The following is a 23,690-nucleotide window of genomic DNA, read 5'->3' as shown; positions in this document are numbered from 1 at the left end:
AAAAAACGGTCGCTTCACAATTTTGGTACAAAATCACGTGGGTATTTTATCCGACACAGCCTTTTTATTCCGCGAGCACTCCCCGCCGTGGTGGTACAGGAGTTAAGGCGTTGGGCTACTGTTCCCAAGGGATGTGGGATCGAATCTCCGCTGCAGCGGCCGCTTTTAGATGGAGGCGAAAAGTCAGGCGCCTGTGTGTTGTGCAATGTCAGCGCATGTTAAAGAACCCCAGACGGTCGAAATTTCCGGAGCGCTCCACTGCGGCGTCGCTCAAGGCCTAAGTGGCTTTGGGACTTTAAGCTGCAAAAATTAAACCGTTCCCCGAGCTCTTCTATATTTTTGTTTAATTTGATTTTGAAAGAAATGCTATATTTGTCTCACTTTTCAGTGGACACTTACACTTCCCAGACGTACGAGGTCGTCCACTTTTAGAATGAACGGGCTAAGAGGTGGCCGCTATCTTCGAATTGCCGTTGCGTCCGACACTGCCGCATATCGATACACTGATTCCCGGAAGTGATTCCTTGAGAGAGCCCCGCCGCGGTAGTGCAGTGATTAAGATGCCCGACCACTGTGCCGGGGTATCCGTTTATTTCTTTAAATTTCGTCCCTACTTTTCTCCTCTAACGATGCATGGTTTTCTGCTACGTCCTTTGCGTTTTTTTCCTGGAGACGAGAGGCGAATCAGTAGAGAGGGAACAGATGTTTGTTATGTTGTGTGAAGTGCTTCAATGTTCTCCTCGGTTTCTTAATAGTATATACTTCTATGCCTTCGCACAAAGCTGGAAATCATTACTACTTTCTTGTGGAGTAATACAAGCGTTTACACTGTTCATCAAGAGCCAGGATCAGGCTTTGAAATATCCCTGGTTCTGAGGCAAATGATACGAAAACCCGACGTACAGCGTGGGTCGCAGCAGTGTGCAGTGTCTAGTGTTTCCTTGGAGGGTTATCAAATTACGTCCTATCACGTAAAAGCATTAATTCTCGTAGACATACCTCTTTGGCTTTATTAGGATGCTGGAAATGTTCACGAAGGACTAGCTCGCAAAAGGCGTGAATGAGTTCCTTTTCTTTTTTTTCGCGCGTACAAGGGAATACATGTGAGTAGTAAACACTAAACAGAGTAATTTTCTAACAGTTTACAAATTTCGAAAACTATGAGGGACACGTCTGTATCGTCCGTGTGAATGGGTTTCACATCAAGGCGGATATAGTGCAAGTGATAGAGATTGATGACAATTACGGGGCGCTTTTGACGCGCCGGCATAGAACGCACGAGAACATTGTGCATCCTTACGGCAAATGTCAAAGCACGTGGAGTTGTGAAAACAAGCTTATTTAGGCAAGGTGTTGTGTGCTTTAAAAGACAACGAGTACTAGGTACATACATACGCAGGAACAATTATTTCTAATCAAGAATTCTCGTCACCAGGTGTACCGAAGTAGTCGAAACTGAAAGTAACTAACTTTCCTTACCTTGACCAGAAATAAAAGCTGAGCCTGAACGTGATCGTCTCGGTTGCTTTTCCAAACGGAGCAGATACGTTTTATTCTAACTGCAATATTTCTGCCAAGCGAGTAGCTTCCGGGTCGCAAACTTTATTTCAAAAAACAAAGCAAACCCTGCATTCGTTATTTTACTAACAAAGTGCGGAACTAATGCGATTAATTTGCCTTGCGTAATGTAATTCAACAATTTACCTTATGACTAGGTAATTTGCACTTAAAGCGATGGAATTTTGATGAAAAAAATGCCAAAAGACAGTAGTTCCACTTTTGCGTCATTGTATTTATTTCATATTTTCTATAGTGAAAGCAATGTTATGCATAATTCCGCAAGTGTGCTTGCCTACATAACTACGTTGCCCAAGAGAAGATGGTCGACCGTGCGTTTTCAGCTGAGCCATATTTATGTAAGGGATAGTGGTTTTTCTTTCATTCTCCAGAATACGGACATACATTATGTCCACATTAATAGTACTCGTCATGTTTCCTCATAACTTATCGCACAGAAAACTTCGAGATCTGGTCTCAGGCACCATTGTAACGTGATAAAGTGCCCTTGTGGAATTTCGCATAACCCCTTTGAAGCGCTGCGTTTAAATGCGTATTGACGGTGGTACCTCATAAAAACAAATCGAAACGTATCAAAATCAATCCTAAGAAGCAAACACAAGACAAAATGAATAAAGAGGAGAACATGTCACCATAGTAATATATAAAATTGGCAGCATTTATGCTAAACATTGTAATATTATTACGTCTGCTAGTGAGCATCTCGAACCTGGCAGCCTTGCCCGCGATAGAGCAGGTCACAGTTTTGGTCGCAATACCTTGGTGGCTCTCAATTAAAGTAGGCCGAGAAACGCAAAGCAACATATACGAGTATAGGCGCGACTATTGCAGGTGAGGTTTTTTCTCGGTAGTATTCAGGCAGCTACATTTGCAGCAGTGAAAACAGCTGTCCCATTAACAACGGCAAACATCTGGGCTACATCTCAAATACGCCACCTTTATTTAAACCTGAAATTTTTTCTCATGACGAGTACTAATAGTCATCGAGTCTTCCAGTTGGCAAACGAAATGGCGCGCATGATAGCAGGTGCCATCTAGCGACTAATGCTGTTAATTTACATCAGCACGTTTTGAATTGGCTACACGAGGGAGCGCAAGATGTTCACAAGCTTTCTGTTTCTCGGCAACGTGGGGTCATATAGGGCCTGTGTAGGGCTGTATGTTTACAGCTTTTTTTGCTTGTGGAGTAGCAGGCCTAAGCGTGCTCGTTCGACCGACCTCTGGAGCCGGCTTGCCACCTATTAGAAGCTTTTTTAGGCTCTGGTCCGCAAACGTTTGCATTCACATCCCTTCATCTGGTATCTACATTTATAATGTCATTTCGACGCTTGTGAAGGTGTCAAGCCTAATAATCTATTCATCGAATCGGAGAAAAAAAACACCACATTTCCCCGCCCTCAATGTGGCCCCAGTGGGCTCAGTGGTGTTCGCTTTCAACTTCTTTTGTATGCCTTGTATTTTTCATTCACATTTCTAAACTATCTGCAACATCCCGTCATCATCAATATCTTCTGGAAAATATCACATGAAAAATGTGATGTATGTGGTCCACAATAGATGTGATTTTAAAAATATTAGTCATGTGTACTGTTACTCCAATATGCACAAGTTTCAATATACGGATTTTTCTTTTTTGGGAGGGCTTGGAGTCTAACATTAGTGCTAAAATTGTTCTTTTTGCGGGCTTTTTGTGTGCAGCGGAAAGATTCCATAACTTAAAAAATTGCGATGTCACAACTATCTTGCCGGAATTTATACTTCTACAAAAAGCTCTGTGTGTGAACAGGTGCAACGTATGGCGTTTCGAGGCGGTGACGGGGCTGATGGTCCAGCGTAAACTTCTTAATGTACATATTTTGTTTGGTAAACCTCTCCTGGAGGGCTTTAGTCGGTTGTGGCTGGTAGCGAGTGAAAATGTGACGGCACTTTTAGGCTTATTTAGACTAGGCTTCTTTAGCGTAGATGAGGGGAGTCACGAAACAGCGAAATCTAAAATTCCTATTGTGTTCAGAAAGTATCTAAAGCAGTTATTCGCCTAAAGGAAATAAGTGCTTTTTCTCGCTTCTTTTCCAGTAAATCAAATGTGTAATCTGAGGTCCTTTCATTGCAGCTGTCGTTTGTTTTATAAACTCTACCTTGAGCGCGCTCTATTCAATTAATTCTACAAAACCGCACATCATCGGCAGTAATTATAGGCTATGCTTAAATGGTTGCGGCCGCACTGTACGAAACATCATTCAGGGATGGATTTTATGAGGTCTAAGGCTGTCTAAATCCTGCCCTATTCAACATCAGTCCCTCTTACTTTGTGGTGTCTTTTCATCACTGAAATTTGCGGCGTCATTCATCATATTAAATATATAAGTTTCAGGAAGGATAATTTTGTGCCCCTTCAGATGAAGAAATTCGACTTTTCGACAAACGTAGCTCTCCCTCTTCGGCCACCCCTATGAGCGGTCCTTATGAAAATCAATGCATTACATGCCACTCCTTGAATATTGTCGGTGAAATGAAAGTCCTTTCACTCCGCCGGGATGGCGCAGTGCTTGAAGTAAATACATTATTCTTGCCACCAAAAAGGTATCGCATACAGTCACACGGGCGAAAATAGAGAGGTTACGTCCCATCCATCCTTTCGTCCTTTCCCGTAGTTCTTCCGCTTTTTCATTCCAGTAATTCGTGTTTTCCCCGTATTTGTCCAAAGGGACTCCCAAATAAACTCCGGGCTTTGTAGCCCATCTTACTCCACAGAATATTTCCGGTTCCTCTTCCCATTCCCCGTGCCAGACTCCGAGACTTTTCTTTAAATTAACAGCACTACCAGTCTGCCTGCAATACCTTTGTGTTACTTTCAAAGCTTCCGAAACGCTTTCGCGGTCTTCACAAAAAAGTGCCACATCATCAGCGTATGCCAATATTTTCACTTCACATACTCCCAACTTAAAACCACGGATGTATTCGTTAGCAGTTACCATTCAACACAATGGTTCCAAATAGATAGCAAAGAGGAGAGGAGACAGTGGACATCCCTGCCGCACAGATGCTCTTACATCAATTCTTTCAGATAACACTTTGTTAATCATAAGGCGTGTAGAACAGCATGCATAAGCCATTTTAACTCCTTTCAATTCAACGGCACCAACAAGAATATGTTCCAACAAACATTACAATATTTCATGAGGCACACGATCAAATGCTTTTTCAAAATCAACTTGAACAATGGCCACTCTCCTGTTTAGAGCATCGCAGCACTCGAACATACTACGCGATACATGAATTGTATTGTGCTCGAATCAATATACAAAGGTTCCATCGTGTATTTGCGGTCTTCATTTGGTCGTCCAACTGGGAACGAATTAGCAGAGATAATCTCTTTCGGCGAGTTAAAGACGGAGGGTTGTCTCTAATGCATCTCTATGTGCGGCAGATGGTTTTAAGGTTTTCTTTCCTACGTGACCAAAAAGATGCATTCCTGAGAACCTTTATGCCAATCATGCTATGCAGTGCAATTCCAGAGTTTATAGTCTCTTCATGCTCTGCTCAGGGATACACTGTGTCACGCTTCCTGCGAGAAGTGGTGTGGTCGTTCAGGTTTTTGCGCATGCGGTACTCTGTAGAGTATTTAGCGACGGTACCACCTAAGCGACTGTACAAGGATCTTATTTCACAATTGTTCCCAGCTACATTGTACAGAACCTTATACTGTGAAGGCCCAGGGAAAGACTTGCTCAAGCGAGTTAAAAATATGACTGTTGCACCAGGCGTAAAAACATTCTTTTTTAAATTGCAAACAGGAACCCTGCCAGTCAAAACATGGATGGAAGAAAAGGGCCTTTTTGTACCTTGGGGTTCAAACTGTCTACTATCTAGGAAACCTGAAACAGTTGAGCACGTGTTCCTGGATTGTTGGGATGCGGTGTTTTACTGGGATGTGTTACAAAGGACACTTAAAAAAAAACTGCCATTGAAGCCACGTGGAATTCGGTACTTGACAACTGTTAATGATGATTTTCAGTATGACCTCATCATGCTATTGGGCCTTCACAGTATTTGGAGGAGTGGGATGGCTTATAGACACTGTGATGTCGATGCACGATCTGTATGTGATTATTTTGTTGAACAAGTGTATAAACTAAAAGAAATTTTGAAGCAGCAAGACGCTGCGGAGGAGGTCTTGAGTCTGATGGGCGAACTTGTGGTAATGAAAGTCCATTAGACACGGTTGTCAGCCAAGGGGCATGGCAACCACGATCTTTTACTGATGTATTTTTACCAATTCATGCAATAAAGAAAAAAAAAAGCCGGGGTGGCGCAGTGGTTACGGCGCTTGGGATCGCATCCAGGCCTCGGCGGCCGCTTTCCGATGGAGGCGAAAATCAAGGCGCTCGTGTGCTGTGCGATGTCAGTGCACGTTAAAGAACCCCATGTGGTCGAAATGTCAGGAGTCCTCCACTACAGCGTCTCTCATAGCCTGAGTTGCTTTAGGGCGTTAAACCCCACAAACCAACTAACCAACCAACCAGAAAGTCCTTTCTTTTTCTTTTTCAGAAATAGCTACAGACAATGAGGTGGCCGTGCTAGAATCGCTCCGGCACCTGCTTTCCCTCAATCTACAAAATAGGATAAACCAGCTGTCTCCGTCTACGGTGAGAAAGTTTGCTCTACCGTTAAAACATCGGTCAGAGAATTTAATTCCTAGAACACCTCTAGTATTGCCTCTTTTACTAACCTGACACATACCAGGCCAGGTAAGTGCTGTTAGTGAGTAGACGATTGCATTGGCATATTTCACCATTATAAAAGAATGAACTTCACCTAACGAGAGAGATTTGGTCCTAGATGCGGTCTTATACGGGATGAATTTTCATCAGATACGAATAACAAAAACTTCATTTATTTAACACACCTTTAGCAAGAAGAGCTATCCTTCCCTCCACTGGTTAAAAGAACAGCTGCCCTAATTCAATACCACTATATCAACATATAGCAGACACCTTCTTCGACTGAGTGCCGTAGCAGCATTGTTTGTCTCGTAATCTAGTCCTGCAGATGACATCCCTGCTATTCATCCTCAAGTTAATGCCTTTGGACAAGATTGTTTTAGTCTTGCCCGTTTGAAAGAAATATATGCTAAATATGTTTTAAGAAACGCCGCTCTTAAGGTCCAAGGGAGAATGACCTTATAGGCGTCCATTGTATAACATCCTTCTGTTTAATTACCTGTTAGCCGCAAAACATGCCATTTGAAACAGGGAAATCCCCTGAGATGCTTAGTGTTCTTAAGACGTACGTTGCACTTTACTGTACGAACTTGTAGCATACTCACACCTTTATTTGTGCAACCGAGTGCTCCTACCTGATAATAATTCCCCTTTTCTTTTTTCAAGATTATTGTGATATTCAAGTTCGGCCACCTGCGCTCTCCGCACCAGAGACTAAAACCTTTACTACCCAGGATTCTTGGGAATAAAGCAGGTGAGAGCTATTATGCTGTTTGAGCATTCAGCTAGACAACCCGGCCATTACCATACAGGTATAACTATTTCTTAATATGCTGGAATATCCAATAAATTCAGAAACCTTTTATTTCATCATGTGCTAATAAAGGTTTCTCACCTTCGATCAGACTTTATTCTTTCTCCGACTTGTGACCTATTTTCTAGTGAAATTTTTAAGAACTACTCCAAATCATACACGACATTATTAATTCATTGTCTTGTTTAGGCGTTTTTGATCATGTGAAGTCTGTCAAGTGGCCCTCCACACATTTCCTCTACTATCCCAACAATAACCCTTTATTTTCACCTATAGGTAATATTGAATGTAGTTTTTGTACACGGAACTGAAATGTTCTACTTTACTGTATTACATCTCAATCACCTGATACCTTCTTTTCATCATTTATGATTTGGAGAAATAGTCTTTTTTTTGTATTTGTATTTTACACCTTTGTGACATTTTTAGCGGCGTAAGGGTTCTTTTCGCATTTCTTTATATTTCAGCATATATTTCTCTCCATTAGATGATTTGGGAATGCAGTGTACAAAAACAAAGCTTTCATTAAGAAATTACAAAGCTGCCACTAGTAGTGACCACCTGCCCGTTTCATTCCTGACTTACTCTGGTAGCTTTATAGTTTTATTTATTATTTATTATCCAGAAGGCATGGCAAAAAAGCGTTAAACATTAACAGTACTTATTCATTGGAAACTGACCCGTAAAAGGTAAAATACGTACTCTTGATGTATCAGTACTAGGAACCTGCATGAAAAAGTTAAAATTTTTTTTTAATTCAGTAATGCGTGACCGCACTGTCGACAACCGCGCACAGAGAGGGAAGCATGAGGTGACAATAATAGTTTATTAGAAAAATATCAAAAGAAGCAAAAGAATGTTACAATGCTATTTTTAAGTACCCGAGCTGAAGCCGGCGGAAAGAAAAGAAACTGGGAGAGGATAGCGAGGGGGAGTGCAGAGAGGAGTGATAAAAAGAAGCGACAGGTGGGCTTTGTACACTACTTACAAAATAATTATGCTCAACCGCAACTATTTTTTTTATGTGCAGGTTTGAGCTCAATCATAGCCATAGGAAACAACATCACGTCACTGAGGCAAATGGTGCGCCGCGAAGGGCGGGACGCGGTGAATGACCCCGACAAGGTTATTCTGCTGGCGGATACAGAAGACGCAGCGAAGGACGTCGCAAACAGGATTGCCGAGGAAGCGTGCACAGGTAGGTAGTCAATGTTGTACTGTGCACATCGCACCTCCGACAAAAAATGCTGCATCTACCCCCCCCCCCCCCCCCCTTACGCCGCTTTCCTGCTGGTGGATCACGTACTCAGCTAAAGCTGCCTTTAGGATCCTAATGATGCAAGAGAGGGTTTCACTAATGATGCCAAAAAGCCTTGGGTATAGATCTATGCGCGATTTCGCTATGGTCACTCTAAGTGCATGCAGCCCCGTCAAGGGTATGAAGAGTCTGCGGAGACATAGACATGCCCAAAGCACTGAAGTTGTTATTGTGGTTTATGAGGTTTAACGTCCCATTGCGAATCAGGCTATGAGAGACGCCGCAGTGGAGGACTCCAGAAATTTCGACCACTGGGGTTCTTTAACATGCACTGACATCGCAGAGCATATGGGCGCCTGGCTTTACGACTCCACCGAAAAGGGGCCGCCGAGACGGGATTCTATCCGGCAGCCTTGGGACCGCTATAGCCGAGCACCTTAACCACTGTGCCACCCCGGCGAGTTCACGCAAATGGCATGGCATCAGAGATTTGCTGCCCCGAAGGCGTACATAGTGTTCTGACGCTGTGCATGACGTCACGAGCGTGCTCCTCTGCCAATCAGACCAAATTCGACGGATGCCAGTTGAAAAGCTTAATTACGTTGGCACTTGAGACTCTAAACTGCACTAATAGGTATAATCTAATTCGTAGCTAATTTATGACGTACGCATAAAGTTATTACTATTATAAAAGACAGGGTAATATTTTGAGTGTGGAAATTAATTGGTTTTCTTCTTGCGGGTGTCGGAATTTATCGAAGGTATTTTACGAAGGTAGCGATTATTCAACCTTTTTTAAGGCTGATTGATATAGTTCAGAAGTTTTAATGGGCTCCAGTCTTATGGGTGATTGCCCTGTTGCGTCCTGCTCCAGAACGTGTTTAAACAACTTCCTCCCAGCATTAATAAACGGCTGCTAAAATAAAATGGTACAGCGTATCTCTGCGTATGCCTAGAACCTGGGCAGAAGATTGCAAGCATTCTGATCGTGACCATTTCTTGCTCATAAATACTTTCGAGCAGTCCCCACAGTTTCTAGTAAAATTTGGAGCAGTTCAGCAAGCCCAGCATTTATAATTCCCACTGTAAAAAGCTCAACGTTAACATGGACGTCACTCCGACAAGTAAAACCATACAAACGTGTTGCAATGCATTGACATGATTAAAGTTTTGGTGCGAGCAATAAAAACGCTTCAGTACTGTTACGTACCATAATATCTTGCATAAATTCAATGATCAAACATGTTGTCCTAACTGCAATAAAATAACCCTACATGAGTAATTTAAGCACATTTTTTTTTGTCAGGGGGGAAGGGAGGGGGGGAATGCAGGGCTCGTTGTGAGACATGGAGGAGTCGATGAGACAAAGGAAAGCGAAGACGAGTTTTTTAATTTTTTATTTTGCTATTGACCTAAATTAGTGCTGCAATAAGTTTAGGAAGACAATCAGGTCAAAATGGAAGGAAAAGCAACGTGCCGACGTTGGGAACCAAACCCACGACTTCCTAATATCACGTCCGGTGCTCTTACCAATTGACCACCTACATCAATGGCTGTCCTTCTGCTTTGATTTATTTATCTTTCTTCCTAAATTAACTCCAGCACTGATTCAGGTCAACATCAAAATGAAATTGTTTTTAAATACCTTACGCTTTCCTTGGCCTCGCTGACTGGTGGCTTGTTTCTTTCATATCTTACATGAGCATAGATCAATTAAGGGGAAATGAGGGTACTCGTTATAATACATGAAGGAAAGAAGCCAACAGTCGGCGAGACCAAGGAAAGCGTTGGGGATGGTACCTTTTTTTTTTTAATGTTTACTTGGATATTCACAGAAATTAGTAATGTAATCTGTTTAGGGTAAAGATAAATAAACACAAAGTAGAAGAAAAAAGAACGTGCCGATGGTGGGAACCGAACCCACGACCTCCGAATATCGCGTCCGGTACTCTTCCAACTGAGCTACATCGGCCGCTGTCACCCCTGCTACTTGCTTCGGTATTTAAGTTGTCTGTATACGAACCTTGAGAGTGTTCACCAGCGCCACCCTCAACCATAGCGGTGGACGTGGAACGTCATTTGTTACCGCCAGCGTCACGTAGACCGTGATCAAGAGCGAGGGCGAACGCTGTGCTAGAACCCCCTTACGACACCTATGGCTTCAAGACTGCCAGAACCGAGACCCCCGTAAGCTTCAGTCAGTTTAGTCGTTCAGTCGTGTCCGACTCTTCGTGACCCTATGGACCATGTCACGCCACACTTTCCGGTCTCTCACTATCTTCCTAACATCACATAACTTCATCTGCAGTGCCTCGAGGATGCCATCTAACCATCGCGTTCGCTGCCTACCCCTTCTCCGGCGACCCTCAACCTTTCCCAACATCAAATCTTTCTCCAGCGACTCCTCTCTCCTCATCAGATGACCAAAGTAGCTGAGCTTTAACTTTAAAATTTGACCCTCCAATGAGCAGTCAGGGTTTATGGTCGACAATATCGACTGATTTGATCTTCTGGCAGTCCAAGGAACTCTCAAGAGTCTTCGCCAGCACCACAATTCAAACACGTCAATTCTTCGGCGGTCAGCCTTTTTCACAGTCCATCTCTCGCATCCATACATCACAACTGGAAAGACCATAGCACGAGTTATACGGATCTTGGTTGGCAGACTAATGTCTCTGCTCTTTACTAGGTGGTCAAGGCTAACCATTGCTCTCTTTCCCAGAAGCAGGCGTCTCCTAATTTCATGGCTGCAGTCTCCTTCAGAGGTAATCTTGGAGCCCAAGAACAGAAAATCTGTCACAGCTTCCACTTCTTGTCCATTGATGCGCCAGGACTTGATAGGGCAAGACGCCATGATCTTTGTCTTCTTAATGTTCAGTTTAAGCCCAAACTTCTCACTCTCTTCTTGTACGCGCACCAGAAGTCTCTTGAGTTCCACTTCACTTTCTGCCATTAAAGTGGTATCATCCGCATATCTAAGGTTGTTGATACATTTTCCAGCAATCTTCACTCCAGCTGAAGACTCGTCCAGACCGGCCTTCCTCATGATGCACTCTGCATATAGGTTAAATAGGCAGGGCGACAGTATGCAGCCTTGCCTCCCTCCTTTCTCGATCGAAAACCAATCAGTAAGACCATGCCCAGTTCTGACTGTGGCCTCTTGCCCTTCATACAGGTTCCTGAGGAGACAGATGAGGTGAATTGGAACTCTCATCTCTTGGAGAGCTTGCCACAATCTGCTGTGATCTACGCAGTCAAACGCTTTCGCATAATCAATAAAGCAGAAGTAGATGGGTTTCTGGAACTCTCTTGCTTTTTCCATGATCCAGCGAAGGTTAGCAATTTGGTCTCTAGTCCCTCTGCCCTTGCGAAACCCAGCTTGCACGTCCGGAAGCTCCCGATCCACATACTGCTGCAGCCTACCTTGGAGGATTTTCAACATCACCTTGCTAGCATGCGAAATAAGCGCGATCGTGCGGTAGTTGGAACAATCTTTGGCACTGCCTTTCTTTGGAATGGGGATGTAAACTGACCTCCTCCAATCCTGTGGCCACTGCAGGGTTGTCCAAATCTTCTCACATAATGTATGCAGAATGTTAACAGCGTCATGGTTGAGGTTTTGAAGCAACTCAGCTGGAATGCCATCAATTCCGCTAGCTTTGTTCTTAGCAAGGCTGGCTAAGGCCCATTCAACTTCACTCTTCAGGATGCCCGGCTCGAGATCAGTAATCACAACCGTCTTATGTTGGGTTGGGTTAAATCCCCGTAAGCTACAAGCAGATCAATTAAGGGGAAATGAGGGTACTCGTTATAATACATGAAGGAAAGAAGCCAACAGTCGGCGAGGCCAAGGAAAGCGTTGGGGATGGTACCTTTTTTTTAATGTTTACTTGGATATTCACAGAAATTAGTAATGTAATCTGTTTAGGGTAACAGGGTAACCCTAAACAGATTACATTACTAATTTCTGTGAATATCCAGGTAAACTTAAAAAAAAAAGGTACCATCCCCAACGCTTTCCTTGGCCTCGCCGACTGTTGGCTTCTTTCCTTCATGTATTATAACGGGTACCCTCATTTCCCCTTAATTGATCTGCTTGCAGCTTACGGGGGTCTCGGTTCTGGCAGTCTTGAAGCCATAGGTAGCGTAAGAGGGTTCTAGCACAGCGTTCGCCCTCGCTCTTGATCACGTTCTACGTGACGCTGGCGGTAACAAAGGACGTTCCACGTCCGCCATTACTAATTTCTGTGAATATCCAAGTAAACATTAAAAAAAAAGGTACCATCCCCAACGCTTTCCTTGGCCTCGCCGACTGTTGGCTTCTTTCCTTCATGAGCATGAGTGATGCTACATGTCACCGCCGCCTTTCGCCTGCTGTTTTTCTATTTCGTTAGCGTTAAACACCTACTTCCTTGACACTGAATTAAACTTCATCTAGCAAAGGAACGAAAATATTTGGTGAAAATAAGTTTGTAGCTGATTATGTGGCTTAGCCTACAGCCGGACTCTGATTTGGGATAGCTTGTACATGTATTAGATACGAAAGTTTGGCGCAAAGGATCTGGTCAAAAAACACGCACCACTGCAGTGTTCTGTGTACTTTTACCCGCCCTTCTCGTCGAAATTTAACATAAAATAACTAGAGTTCATGAAGCCAGATACTAGTCAAGTCTGCAGTGAGCGGTACATAAAATTCCTCCATGACAGAAACTGCACCGCCGTTAAAGCTTTTCTGGCTGCATAAAAAAACAAAACATTAAGCACCAGACCAAATTATCTGCTCAAAGCTTTCGGTACTTCTACCTTGCCTGGTGTGATCAACTTATAAAAAAGTATTTCGTTTATACTATTCAGCAGAGTAATACACACGCCATGTACGACAGCCAATAGTAGCAAATACTAGTTGTCCTTTTTTAGGTTGTATCCTAATATAGTCACTTTACTGGTACAACTAACTGAGGCATTATATGGATTTTGCACGTTTTGTGTTAAGCAATTAAAGCCTATACCTACCTTACAGTGTGTGTCTTACAATGCAGTGCCTGCAATCCTTCGCTGGGCGGAGAGTGACGGGACCGAAAAAAATGAGGCGTTCACCTTTGACGGCGGAGCCACGGAGAACGGTGTTGTCTACCTCGTGCTCAATCCCGAAGACTACGATCGTTTTGAGAATATACACATTAAGGTTTGTCTTTTGTAGACGGCTTATTAAAATTTCGTTTTTGTTTCTCAACCGCAATCTGACATCTTCCACGCATGCGTAAAATCGTAACTGCAACTCAATCGCATTTTAATAATGTACTCTGGCTACATAAACTCTGCCGACAGCCAGATATGTGTTAGAATTAACCATATTCCATAGGCTTCCTGCGGTAGCCTTTTCTTAAATTATGTGGATATTCTCTTTACACCTGCCACTCAATTAGTAACTCTGAGATCCTTATTTCGCTCGCTGTCGCAGAATCAGGATTAAAAGCAAATAAACTCAGTGGGAACTAGCCTTCGTTCGGGAACGATCAAAACAACTATTGTGCCTCGGAGCGTAACTTCGGCTTCAGGTTTTGGTCACATTTTGTTTGATATATAACGTCTGTTCGTTTGTGAGTTGAAATTCTAGATGTTACATGACGTACACCTGCACCCTAATATCACGTCGGACAAATTATCAGCAGCAAAATTTGAGTCAACTCCAAGAGCGATGCTTATGTCTCTACCATGTCTCCTGTCATGCCCTCCTAGAGACGAACATTGCTGGCGCCGTAACGTTTCTTCGTTCTTCAACAGAAACGAGTACGTGCAATACACAGGCAGTTATTGAGACGCAGAAAAAAAAGCGAAACGCGCCGCGGTGCTACCGAACCTATAATGTTTCCAACTAATTCAAGACAAATCACAGTTAAGGCCAACGGCTTCTGCTCGGAGCCCAACATTTATCTCCTCTTTGATTATCAGCAGTCAGAAGCAGCCAGAGGTTTTGCTGCGATGCTAGCAATGCCAACCGCAGTGGCCGTATTTCGAGTGGTAACGAAACGCAAAAACTAGAGTAGGCTGTACGACTCTACGGCACGAGCCCCAGGTTACCCTAATACTCCATCCATTAAGGCTTGCCCCAAGCCCATGCAGCTAATAGAAAGGTAAATCCGCACATGCACGGCATCTTAAAATGAGCGTTATGCCAGTTTAAACCTCACGTGCAAGGCCACTTTGTACTGCTATAACCGAACTTTACACCGAATTCCAAGCGTCCTTTATTCTTAATATTCAAGAGATTCGGGGTGATCCCAAGAACTTTCCTAGTGGGCGAATATCTGTATTTGTTCTGGTCATTTAGCATAGCTATAACTGCCGCATGCAATTGAAAATAATCGTATCAGAATAGCCGCGCTTATCAACAGTTTGTTCGTCAGGCGTCGGATCATACCGTGCCACACGCCATATAATATCAAACGACTGTCTGGAGAGTACGCTAGCAAATAACATCAACTTAAGCATAAAGGTCTTATTGATCAAAGTTCTTATAGACATACAGCAATCATGGACGTAAGCAAGATGAGGCGGCGCTGCAGTCGCCACGCTGGGTCGACCGAGGGGGGATGAATAGAAGACTTACCGCTCATAGATCTACACGAGAGCAGAAGATTTCAAAGCAGTTTCGTGATTTCACAGTGCGCTTATGATGCCACCATTTGGTGTAGAGTAACGACGAACTTCGTAGAACAGATTACGGAAAATAATAAATCTTACTAAAGAGGCGTAATATTTTTATAACATTGCTAAATATAGAGGGGTGCATGTCCGAAGCACGAGCTATAGAAAGACATGGAAGGAAAACATACCAAAAATAATCTTCCGGTTTCGGAGATCACGAAAGAATGTGATGAATGGTTACAGCTTATCGAGTGCTTTGATGAACAAATGTCAGAAAGTATTATTTTGAACTGCACCTGTTTATAGAGTGCATCGATACTATAAATGTGTAATGTAAAGACAGCCCTGAAAATCTCATTATCCGCTTGGTGGTTCTCGCAATCGCGACAGCTTCTCCTTTTGTCCGACTTGATGCCCTTCGGACTACATTCGCCCTCAAGCACTACCGTTCAAATAACAGAAACTTTTAAACTGAAGGCACTGCACGTTCAGCGCGATAAACGAACCGCGCGCTGCAGAATGAGACTAAAATTCCCTGTCTGCTCACAAAAGTCGCATTCGAAGAAGCCGGTATCGTCCGCGATCTAACAAAGCATCGTCAGCGCCGCCGTCTGCTACGGTGAGCCGTTCTTGTTCGTTGCCTTGTCATCAGTTCCGGAAGTGCTTTTTGAAGTTAGTCTTGTCTAGGCTTCGTACAATTAACAACCAGTATTAGTAAGCAAATTTAGTGCATGCGGCAGCATACTATGGTTCATCACAAGCTAGTGCAATTCGGAAAAACACCCAAGGTATCGCGAGCCTATAAGCTGTATGCTTCACAACACATATATTTGAGGCGCGTTTTAAAAATAGATTGCCTCACGAATTACTCACCATATATCTGTGGCATATTTCTTCAACGCACTCTTCAACTTTTAGCAATCGGAAGCCTTCACTGGTACTCTGCGAAACGAGTATAATATTACGGCAAGTTTCACTTAGACGCATTTCTATGACTAATGCTCTCGACTCGTACCCTAGGGCGTTTCTCGGTGTTGATATACTGTCCCTTTGAAATGAGCATAATTGTTTTTATAATTTCATTTCTTTATTTTCCACATAAAACGTTATGGACGAGTCCCATGGCTAAACACAGCGATTACAATTTCTCAATCGGTTCTAGGATGTTTCTGGTTGCTCTTCACCGTAGGAAGACGTCATAGTAGACCTTTAACGTCAGAAAAACTCTTTTGAAAACACTCGCTTCAATGTATTCCTATGGGCGCTAGGCCTACTGTTCACTCCCAGCCGGTACGGTGTCCGCGAGCGCCCAATTTGTTTTTAAATCCAGTGTTGGCCTATGGTACACTGTTGTTTCTTTTTATCACAGCTCCGCAACATTCACGGCTAAGAGATTAAAATGGATATATTGCTTCATACTGAAATAGCAGATCGGCTACTTGCTACCGCGGTCCAGCGGTCCGTGCCGGTTGCTGTAGGAATTATGCTAAAAAATAAATAGGCAGTTGTTTTCGGAACTTACACCACTTTGCACGGCCAGGGCGTAGAACGTGACTCCTTGCGCATTAGAAAACTGAGCCCGCTCAAGCGTCAATAGCCCGAGGTGTCCGACAGGTAGCGAGATTTCATCACAGATTCATGAATTTGGCTCAGGCACTCTTGAAACAACCATCTGCAGACTTTAGCGAGGAGTATTACCTCTCATGTCATCAGTGAATTACGGTCGCATGGTCATGTGTCCCGAGTATGGGATAAGGTACTTGCGATGCTCGAGGCATCGTCTCTATCTTTTGCATCCGCATTTAAGAACCACTTCCACTTGTCCTTGCATTCCAACAGGTTGAGTCCACTGGGGGAACCTTGAAAGTGTGCCAGCAGCGATCACGCTTTCAGCATTTGCAGCTACATGACTGCGCCACGGTTTCGAAGAATGGTAGGTGCATATTTTTTTCTGCAGCATTTCACAAATACATTATATAAAGCCGTGAGGACAGACTTCATTGCCGCTGATGTCATGCTTCCTACTGTGCAAAGCCTCTTCCGATCTATTTGAGCTCTGTGTTCGTACTTTGCTTCAAAATGCTGCAGCATAAAGACCAGGAAGAGTGGCGCAAAAGATCAAAAGACTAAACACACATGAGATAGCAAGGCTTCACCGAAAACTATAACCTATACAATTTATCCGGCACATGAAACGTAAAAATCCTGAACATAATCAAAGGCATCAAAACAGGAAAGCATTCATCGCACTGCATGCTAGCATCATTTGATTCAAGGCAATATCTTTTGCGTTTCACGACTGAAATGCATGGACCTCTTAATGAAACCTGTGGTATAACTCATGGGTAATCGCCTTCCGTCCCTTAAAACATGTATAGATTGGATATGCATTGACAGTTTGGCGCGATGTTGAAAATATGGTATGAAATCAAAATGCCTTTCTGTTACGAGCACAAGGAAAAAAAGAGCCCTCAAAATATATTTTGGGATATCAGTATTCACGCTACTATATATCTACTCACCTTACTGCTAACAAATCAAGGCTGCTCTAACTGACAGCGCTGCTCTACATCTTGTTGTTTCCAGAGCCTGCCAAGCATTTACACAGCGTTCACAGCAGCATTTCGTGCAACGTTTGTAAAATAGGCTTGCTAGCATAATTGACTGTTTTTGCTGAATACCTGCTCGAGACCTTTATATTAGTCTCCTTTTTTACAGAGCTCATGTTCAGACCTACATGCAAAGGTAAGCCCACTTAGGCGTGTTTTCAAATACAAATTTTAACGTGTGCATTACATGTGCGACCATGCGGTCTTTAGGGAGATTTTTGAGCCCCGTAATGTGTAACCAAATATCCCAAAATCTACCGCTGCTCTCATTTCATTACTCAGTTAGATAGGAACGTAATTCAAACAAAGTACGTGCGATTTTTGCAAGAAAAATGGGGCAAGTTCTCCTGCAGTTTAACCGCAATTATCAATATAGCAGTTGTGAAATTTTCCAAATATTGTGTAGTGCGCAGCAACAATGGTGCTACGCATATACAACAATGTAGTTTTGAATGCAACATTTCGATGTGCATCTTCGGCATTCCACTATGTGTCATAGCATAAAATAAATATTTCTTGAAGAAGATGTAGACTAACTAGTGTTTTGTGAGAGGAATGGTGAAGACAGAGTTTTACATGTAATTATGATATTCGGCAACATTTAGGCTGACCCATTTCTTCTACCGGCACGTTTCAGATGACCCGTGCAGTCCCCTGTACCTTGCAATCATTGGTATTGCAGAAAACTGCTCAGGTAAACAATTTTATTTCTTTCGTGGATACCTCGTTTACCTGAAAAATTTGAACGAAAACATTTGGCATGATCTGTCTTGCGCTATAAACACTGACACTGTGATCACGAAAGTGAAAACACGCGAACATTAAAACGGCAAGCTTGTGCTGATCACTACTAAAGAATGTGATTTGGCAGAACAGAATTGAATGTATTGTGCAGAAGTATGTACTGACACAAATTTCGGTTTCAATCGCTATAATATAACAATAGCAACATTGCACTGCTGCATCAGCATTGTGCCATTAGAAATTAAAACGTGTGTGTCTCTTAGGAAAATGCGTATTCTTTTCCCTTTCTCTGTTGCATCATTTGGAAACACAGAGTAGTAGAGGTGTCGTTATCGTAGCGGCATAGGTCACATTTCAAGGCTTCAATGGTGAGTGCGTCTAACAAGCAGCAGAATGGAGGCAATGGGGGATGCGTTGCTTACCTTTCATGGTTAAGTAGTTAGGGACTCTAGACAAGCGAGGATGTTTGCCAGCGACGTTCGTCGTTCTGACTATAGCTAACTGCATATGGATGTTCTTCAAGGAACCGTGACTGAAGTAGATGGTGCAAATTCCCACAGCGTCGCATGCAAACCTAAGTGTTTGCAGATCCGACTGAGTAAACAGGAAGTACTGAAGCCACCCTGCAAAACAGAATGATGAGACGTCAAGCGTCAGAAAGGTACAAGACAGCTGTGCAAAACTAGGCCATGCATAGGCAGACATAGAAGTTGAGCAGGGCATTTTTTTTAACGCAATGCAACTAAACGTCTGAACCATGTGCCACGTCATTGTAAATGGCTGGCGTTAGCACCTCTTAAGCGATTTTGCTCAAAACTTTAGACGCGTTAGATCGGTTGGCCCCTGCAACGTCCTGGCAACCTTCAGGAAGAAGCTGCTAACCGTGGTATAGTCAGATATATGCACTTATGCATAGACTGTCATGCTTGAATGCCACTCGTAAAGGACGATGTACTTAAGAAAGCAGAAAAAAAGATGTGATAAGGAGCAGCATGTTTATCATGAAGTGGGACCAGTAGCACGCTTTAATACTTTTCGCCGTGGCTTGTACACAATGATTATTAGAAAACAAACATTCATTGCACGTCAGCTATACTGGTTGATGCTCGCCTTGTATCGATGCTGAGGCAGCGAGGAGCACCATTGGAGCACGCAACCTCTCGAAACTTCATCATTTTCTTTAAAGGATTCACTCACTAGCATACATTTTGCTTGAAATCTACCTTATTTATAATGCAACTTTATTGGCTTGTAACCACATTTAAAATCTGTGCTGTTTTCACAGTGCTTTTGGAGTAATCGTCATCAGTTTTATAGAGTTTAGATTTTGTAGGATTTGCCACCAAAATATTCGGCTCTGGTTTCCTCCTTAAAACGCTGTGCAGGCCTCCGCAGGATGAAAGAAAATGCACTGTAAAAAACGCGTAGTTTCGAGCTCAATGTCTGAATAGTAGGGATGGTATGCCCTTAGTCTTAAGGGTTAAGGGCAAGCTGATATCTGTGATGCTAGTACATCGAAAGTTATTGTTTTTTTCTCTTCTACGTCTATTATACAAAATTTATTACAAGCATCAGTTCAGTTCAGTTCAGTCGTTCAGTCGTGTCCGGCTCTTCGTGACCCTATGAACCATGTCACGCCACGCTTTCCGGTCTCTCACTATCTTCCTAACATCGCATAACTTCATCTGCAGCGCCTCGAGGATGCCATCTAACCATCGCGTTCGCTGCCTACCCCTTCTACGGCGACCCTCAACCTTTCCCAACAAGCATGGTAGCAGTCAAAGATGCTCGATTACAGAACCGTTCATGTCAGCTTATTAATAAAACGTGAGCTTCATAGGGTACACTGTGCGAATAAATAAAGAAAAGCTACGACCAGTTGGAACAGAACGATTGCGATTGCTTTTTCACGACTTGCATCACCAGTCGCAAGCTGGCAGTTTACCAAGACAAAGCAGACGCTTCAAAATTTCTCGCTAACTTGGGACTGTGGTAAAAGTAGGTGCAGCATATTTTTACGCGTGGAAAAGAACTGTTTGTGAATGGGTCACGGCAAGCGACAGAAAATTTTAGATGTCAGAAGGAAAGACTGAACAATGAATCAACGTCTCATTTCATATCCGAACCAATAGCCTACCTAAATGGGGGTTCGTGGGATTGACACTTTTGGTTTTGAAATTATCTGCCCAAAATAATCAATTTGGCGAAGGTTGAAGCATACCAGTCCATTAGCTTACGATTACTACAGTTGGAGCATAAGGTGCGCTCTTGTGCGCTATATTTAGAGAGTCACTGAAAGCACTCAGCTCAACAAATCGTATAGTGAACCACAAAACTTAATATTTGATTCGCTTTTTTTTTTTGCCATGAACCTCCATTTACAATATGATATTGCAAGCACTTCACGAGCAGATACATATGCGCAAGTTCTCTCCACATATTTTGAAGTGGTCTTGAGAGCCAAGAATGCACCACAGTCATACAAAATGACCTGTCGGAAATGCATCCTATGTGATTTGTGGCTCCGTAAATTGTAATTTAGTATTAAGCTCAGAGCTAATCAAAGTTTCATCAACAAGACCGAAAACATGAGCGGGCCTGTGTTTTCCAGCATCTGAGCAAATTCATCTCAGTAAATTCAGGAAATGGCATCAAATATACTGATGGTTATATTTGCTGATTTCTCTTTCCGCACTTCCTTCTAGCTCCTGAGGCACCACCGAACAGCACTTGTTCGCTCAGCGGACGAGTCGGATATCGCCTAACTATTGACCGTAAGTCCAGTTTACTTTGACGCCCTCGAATAGCAATATGCTCTTATTCTAACAATGCTTAGTGTTTCTTCTACCTCACTCTTACTTACCTGAGAGTTGATAGTGATTATGTAGGAGCCTGAACGCAGCAAACTTTGCTTAAAATTCACCAATGAATCTCTTGACAGACTATAAAAGAGTTTTAGGTAGAACGTTATTAGCTTTTAAAACTCCTGAAAGCTTATTGCAACATGCAAGTAAACATTATTTCTGAATGCATTTGAAAAAAAGTGTACTCAGATATTACGCACACCCCTCTCGCTTTAAATTGCCTTCAGCAGAGGATACGTCCAAAAGCCGTGCAAAACGGTGCAGTCCTTTCTTCGGCCTTTATTCCTTTTCACACTTTTACGTACATGCCACCATAACACCAACAAGCATATTACCATTATTTCCTTAAATTGAGCTAATTTTTAAGCTGTTATGACCAGTCGGAATACTGTTCATCATTTAGAGAATATTCTTTCTTGAGACAAATTCTATTTATGTACGCGACAATTATCCGGATCCGCCGTTCTTACATGCTGCTCTCTGCCTTTAGTTTAGTTATCTGCAGGTGGCTGCACTTCAGATAATACCAGTAAGATGTGCGTTATACCCCTGTTGACTCCGCTAGGGAAAGAATCAATAAGCGCCTTCGAAATGACTGACGACACTTTTGAAACTAAACAATCACACTAACTGATTGAATTGCAACGAGTCTCGATAGCTTCCAACACCTGTGTAAACATTCTACAACATGGATACAGGCTGAATCCGCCTCTTTCACAAGTTGTGGGGCCTCCTGGGGAGTAGTGAAAATTCGTCTGGTGCTTCTTGTAAACAAACGCATGTGTTAGACGCAGCCTAAATCTGATTCCGTGAAGAACCAACTGAGCCTGCGAAGTGTTAATGCTTGTGCTCAACGGGTGTTGCCATATGTCGCATACACCTGCCCATAACATAAACTGCGCATGCGCAGTGGGGCCAGGAAGTTTGTTTTAAACCAGAGGAGGTGAAACCAGAGGATGAGAGGCGCGCATGCGCTGAGCGCCCGTGTAACAAAGGCGGATTGCGAGCACGTTGGCATATTTTTCGCGCAGTGTAGGGCGAATCACAACAAGGAAAGGGGGTAATTCGAGGGGGGGGGGGGGGGGGGGGGGGGATAGTGTCTAATGGAAGGAATGGTGACTGCGAGCTGCCAGAAATGCACGCTTAAATTTTCCTTGTAACTAGTTTTCCATCCCCCAGCACAACGTGACTATAACATAAATATTCAGTGTTCGTTATCATGGCTTGTAGGTTCCTGGAATATTCATGATTTTATTTTACGTCTTTTCCTAGTCAGTTAAATTTCACAGACCTCTTGTGGATGTTACAAATTGCTTTGAGAAGCCACTACTATGAAATAAATATACATAAAATATACTGTATGGGGAACTGTGATCCCGTCAGGCCTAACCGCCTTTTGTCGCAGTTCCTTCTTTCATTTTTTTTTTAAAGAGAAATAAAGAATATCTGAAAGAATATCTGAAAAGCAACTTCTCCACAAAACAGAGTTAAGACAACGGCACAAGAATGATAAGACATAGGCACCCTTTCTTGATATATTTCTTGGGTCCAGGTCAAAACTTGTTTTGTTGCCTTAGGGCTCTTCAGTCAATATTATGCGCCGGCGCTTTGAAAGCGATGAAATATTATGAAATATTATGTCTCTGAGCATTGCTTGTTTTCTTAACCACTTCATTATTGCTAAAAGTCATTTGAACATGCGCTTTTAAGGTTACGTCCACTGGGTATTGCGTCCACGGGCAAATGTAACGAAAAAAAGTGTACATATCAGTAGAATCCTCTTTTTTTAATGTCCCGCTAGATGAGGAATGAAAATGTGTGGCAACAGCATAATTTTCGCTTGCTTTTTTCTTTTTTAATGTGTTTGCAGGTGTCAACAACACACTGGCTATTGAGTCTTGAAAAGGTCGAGGTCGTACTGCTGCCGATTTATTTATGGTCATAATGATTCATCTTCCTACTTCCTATTTCAATATGTGTCCACCAGTTTTCTCGGTACCAACGGAGGCACAATCACCATCAAGTAAACGTTTACAATAAAGTCATTCTATCTTCCTGCGTTTATAACTGTGCTCTTCTCTTACAAACGAGTTACTGCAGGTTTTTTCGTAGGGCTTGTGCGCGCTCAGAATATTAACATACACTATATGAAACAAGGACCTGACGCTTACCAGTGAAATAGAAAATTATTTGCCCGATGCATTCCCATCGTCCAGAATTGAAATGTGCTAGTTTCCTGAATATGTGAGCACTTCTTCCTGAGTGTCGTAGTTCACAAATGCCTTCCTGGAGTACTTTTTCTATCGTACATAAAACGCCAGCAAGCGGCCTAGCAACACATGATCGCGGTAAGCATGAACAAATATCAAATTTCACATCCAAATGAAGTCAAAGTGGAGTACCTTTAAAATGAAACTCAGTGCAAATGATAACAACCAAACCAGAAAATACATA

The 23,690-nt window shown here is 42.8% G+C and overlaps 1 protein-coding gene across 1 annotated transcript in view; it reads left to right on the top strand.

The window, feature by feature from the left end:
* The window catches only part of LOC146199921 (uncharacterized), a 53,996-nt gene extending 30,756 nt beyond the window's left edge, over window positions 1-23,240 (top strand). Inside the window, exons 16-24 of the mRNA XM_084592229.1 lie at window positions 6,127-6,224; window positions 6,966-7,053; window positions 8,144-8,311; window positions 13,411-13,556; window positions 16,859-16,952; window positions 17,738-17,764; window positions 18,266-18,322; window positions 21,078-21,146; window positions 23,107-23,240. Of these exons, the coding sequence (XP_084448355.1) occupies window positions 6,127-6,224; window positions 6,966-7,053; window positions 8,144-8,311; window positions 13,411-13,556; window positions 16,859-16,952; window positions 17,738-17,764; window positions 18,266-18,322; window positions 21,078-21,146; window positions 23,107-23,138 (779 nt within the window). The 3' untranslated portion in view covers window positions 23,139-23,240. The remainder of the gene's footprint in view (window positions 1-6,126; window positions 6,225-6,965; window positions 7,054-8,143; window positions 8,312-13,410; window positions 13,557-16,858; window positions 16,953-17,737; window positions 17,765-18,265; window positions 18,323-21,077; window positions 21,147-23,106) is intronic.
* Window positions 23,241-23,690: the final 450 nt, after the last annotated feature.

The sequence above is a fragment of the Amblyomma maculatum genome, chromosome 2, assembly GCF_055883805.1.
Source record: "Amblyomma maculatum isolate TAMU_Amacu chromosome 2, ASM5588380v1, whole genome shotgun sequence".
NCBI lineage: Eukaryota > Metazoa > Arthropoda > Arachnida > Ixodida > Ixodidae > Amblyomma > Amblyomma maculatum.
Note: the sequence above shows the minus strand (reverse complement) of the source record. Positions and strands in the feature narration are given on the sequence as shown.